Genomic DNA, 4,175 nt, shown 5'->3' with positions numbered 1-4,175 from the left:
TGGTCGGCTGGAGCAGTGTGTTGTGATTGGTAAATCGGAAATGCCCCGCCCCTTTCCATAACCGCCAGTTTAAAACACTATAACTAACTCAACCAGGCCCCGCCCCTTTTATTCTGCATATTAATTATTTAAATTAGGGAATATTGTGATGTGTTTGTTCCCGGGAAAAACTCAAGACTACAATGGAGGCGTTTCAGGAGTTCAGAAACACTGGGATTCCTCAGGTCAAAGGTCAGTTTGTTTAACAGAGATAAAGTCGACTGTACGTGTTCACACACACACACACACACACCTGCGTTTGGTTACTCTGCGGCAGGTCCTCGTGTCCGCCGATCTGTCACATCCGGATAAAGAGTTACGGCCTGAGAATCCGATAGCGGATCAGTCTTACTCATTATGTGTACAGGAGACGCCGCTCACGTAATGCAGACGGTCAATGTCCAAACCTGGCGGAAACCGAGGCGCCAGTCCTGAGATTAGCATCTGTGCACGACACCTGAGTTTCTTTAAAGCAATATATCTGTGCCACTGTACAATACCGCTCTATTTGTTCATTACATTCGTTTATTACATTAGTTAACAGGAACAAACAATGGCAAATGCCTCTAAAGCATTCACTCTAAAACAATGCTGGGTTGTTTCAACCAATGTTTGGGTCAAATAAGGACAAACCCAACCGTTGGGTTAAAAAAATATATAAAAATGTGTCCATATTTGACCCAAACATGGGTTGAAACAACCCAGCATTTGTTTATTAATCTCAGTTAATGTTAATCTCTCAACATTTAATACATTATCAAAATCAACATTTAATTTTAACCTGAACTAACAATTGAACTGTATTTTTTAACTAACTAACTTCAACAAAGATTAATACACACTGTAATATAATAGTTAGTAATTGCATAAACTAATGTTAACTAATAGTGCCTTATTGTAAAGTGTTACAAATATTCCTAGATAAAACATCTCTGTATTAAAAGCTCATATTTTTGTTAAACACTCTTTCATTTAATTTCTTGTTGAGGAATCCGGTTTATTTAAATGAGGGAGTGTCTGCATGCAGTGATTAATTAGCATAATTTATGCCAACATGTCCATATATGGTCTTTCCACACAACTGCTCCTGTGTTCAAAACACAACGAAACACTTTATATATTCATAGATTTCATGTGATCAGCTGCTTTTTAATACAGAACCAATTCCAGATCAAGCAAACTGATTTTGATCATATTTATTCAAATTCTAGTAATATATGCATGTATGTATATATACAGTATATATATATAAACATCTAGCATTGCACATTACATTATAAGGCCAACGAGAGACTTTTATTCTACACTGTAAAAAAACATTTGTCACAGTCGTAAATGAAACAGATTATTGGAGTATGTTGTAAAATACTATATTATATATATAAAGATATTTCAGTCTTTCATGTTTATTTGAGTGTGTTCGTCACCGTTTCTGTGTAACTAACTGTGAAGTTTACTAGCATTTTCTGAGTGGCGTTTGTTTCTACATTAAAGAATAAAATTGTGCACGTGTGTTTTATCCAACATTTAGTGCACACTTATTGAATGGTGGCTTATGCATAAAAACAATCAGAGTCTAAATGCTTTTCTGTGGTAAAGAGCTGAAGGTTTGAATGCATTGAGACAGTAACACACACACACACACACACACACACACACTCTTGTGCTGTTCCTCACACAGGCGCAGACGTCTGTCCTCTCGGAGCCCCGGACCGGTCTCTCCTGCTGGGATCTTCGCTCGGGACAATGAACACACACACACACACACACACACACACACACACACACACACACACACACACACACACACACACACACACACACACACACACACACACACACACAATGAATCTTCCCTGCAGAGGCTTTGAGTACAACAACATCACAACACAATGGACTCAACTCTCTCTCTCTCTCTCTCTCTCTCTCTCTCTCTCTCTCTCTCTCTCTCTCTCTCTCTCTCTCTCTCTCTCTCTCTCTCTCTCTCTCTCTCTCTCTCTCTCTCTCTCTCTCTCTCTCTCTCTCTCTCTCTCTCTCTCTCTCTCTCTCTCTCTCTCTCTCTCTCTCTCTCTAAACCTTCTGCCTCTTACCTTTTCCCTTTCTGTCACCTTTTCTTTCTGTGCCAGGTTTGTCTATAGGGATTTGTCTTCTAATTCTCTTCCCCACATTCTATTCTATCTTTATATATTTTTATATATATATTATTATTCATTTACATTTGCATTTAAGAATTGTATCGTTTCTATTATTTATATACAGGTGAAACTGGAAAAATTTGAATATGGTGAAAAGTTCCTTTATTTCAGTAATTCAACTTAAAAGGTGAAACTAATATATTATATAGACTCATTACATGCAAAGTGAGATATTTCACGCCTTTATTAGTTATAATTTTGATGATCATCAAAATTATTTGCTTTTATTTATTTAGTTTATTTATTTATTATATTAAATTATTTATTCCATTTTCACCTGTATAATACAATCATTATGTTTTATATGTATTATGTTTAATATAAATATTATTATTTATATAATTGTTCTTTTAATTATTCACTGCACTTTATATTTAATTCATTTAATTAATATAATCACTATTTGGAATTATACAAATAATGTGATATATATAGGTACTGATTACTAATTATCACACACACACACACACATTAATATCAATATTTTTCATTTACAAATTACATATATTTACATAAAAGTAAGGTTTTTAGCACCATTATTCATATTTAGTTCATATAATTATATATATATATATATATTATGTTATAAATAATTATTTATATTATAGAAATAATATACATACGTACGTACACGCTTGTTTTTATATATAGGGATTTGTATTAAAGCACAATTTATATTTGTTTACAAATGTAATTTCAATGTTTTTAAGATCATGGCAAACATAAATTCAGTTCATTTTGGATACAATTTTATATATTATAGATTTCTTTCATAATGGAGTTGTGAATAATACAATAAAGATAGAGATATAGATAGGATGAGTATTTAGGACTCTAACGAGATACTCCTGATAGTCCAGCTGATAGGTGTGTGTGTGTGTGTGTGTGTGTGTGTGTGTGTGTGTGTGTGTGTGTGTATGTGTGTGTGTGTGTGTGTGTGTGTGTGTGTGTGTGTGTGTGTGTGTGTGTGTGTGTGTGTGTGTGTGTGTGTGTGTTTCTGGGCATTGGTCAGTGTTTAGTGGATGTGTTAGTGTGTGTCGGAGTGTGTTGGTGTTGAAATCTGGTTTTGTTTAGGAAGGATTTGGATTTGAAAGCATAATAAAGCTCATCTATTCAATTTGTTGTTCCTCAGTATGGATGTCTTCTTCAAACGTAAGGAGAACTTAGTGAAGAGATTTGATAAAGTGACCTAGATATGGACAAGTGTGTGTGAGCTGTAAACACTGCAGTGAAGCTGTTATTGATGAGGATCGGCTGATGGCATCGGACCAAAGCAAACATCTGCGTTTCTACACTCGAGATATTGTGAATTATGTTTGGACTTGTGCTTTCTTTGAAATCAAGGAGATTAGACGAGATGAAGCGCTCGAGTCAGTGTGTGTGTGTGTGTGTGTGTGTCTCCAACTCTGACTCTGAGAGGGATTCAAATAAAAGGTTTGATTTTTGAGTAGGAAAATGTTCTTCAAGTGTATCAAGGTGATGTTACCTGATTATTGTGTGTGAGATGTCTGTGTGTGTGTGACGTGTGTGTGTGCGTGTGTGTGACGTGTGTGTGTGATGTCTGTATGCGTGTGAGTGTGTGACGTGTGTGTGTGCGTGTGTGTGACGTCTGTATGCGTGTGTGACGTGTGTGTGTGAGAGACGTCGGTGTGTGTGTGTGAGTGTTTGTGAGTGTGTGCGTGAGTGCCTTTGTGAGTGTGTGTGTGTCTGTGTGTGAGTGAGTGTGTGTGTGTGCGTGTGTGTGCGTTTGTGCATATGTGAAATGTGAGTGTGTGCCTGTGTGTGAGAGAGTGTATGTGTGTGTGTGTGTGTGCGTGCGTTTGTGCATGTGTGTGCGTTTGTGCATATGTGAAATGTGAGTGTGTGTGTCTGTGCATGAGTGTGTGCCTGTGTGTGAGAGAGTTTATGTGTGTGTGTGTGTGTGTGTGTGTGTGTGCGCGT

The 4,175-nt window shown here is 36.7% G+C and overlaps 1 protein-coding gene across 1 annotated transcript in view; it reads left to right on the top strand.

Moving 5' to 3' along the window:
* Positions 1-3,591: 3,591 nt before the first annotated feature.
* LOC306999009 (uncharacterized protein) overlaps positions 3,592-4,175 on the top strand; it is a gene marked incomplete at both ends in the record, with an annotated part of 70,044 nt that continues 69,460 nt past the window's right edge. The window contains one exon of the mRNA XM_079613405.1: positions 3,592-3,604. Coding sequence (XP_079469531.1) covers positions 3,592-3,604 — 13 coding nt within the window. The remainder of the gene's footprint in view (positions 3,605-4,175) is intronic.

Source organism: Phoxinus phoxinus, assembly GCF_949152265.1.
Source record: "Phoxinus phoxinus genome assembly, chromosome: 5".
Classification (NCBI taxonomy): Eukaryota; Metazoa; Chordata; class Actinopteri; order Cypriniformes; family Leuciscidae; genus Phoxinus; species Phoxinus phoxinus.
This window is presented reverse-complemented; position numbering and strand designations above follow the sequence as displayed.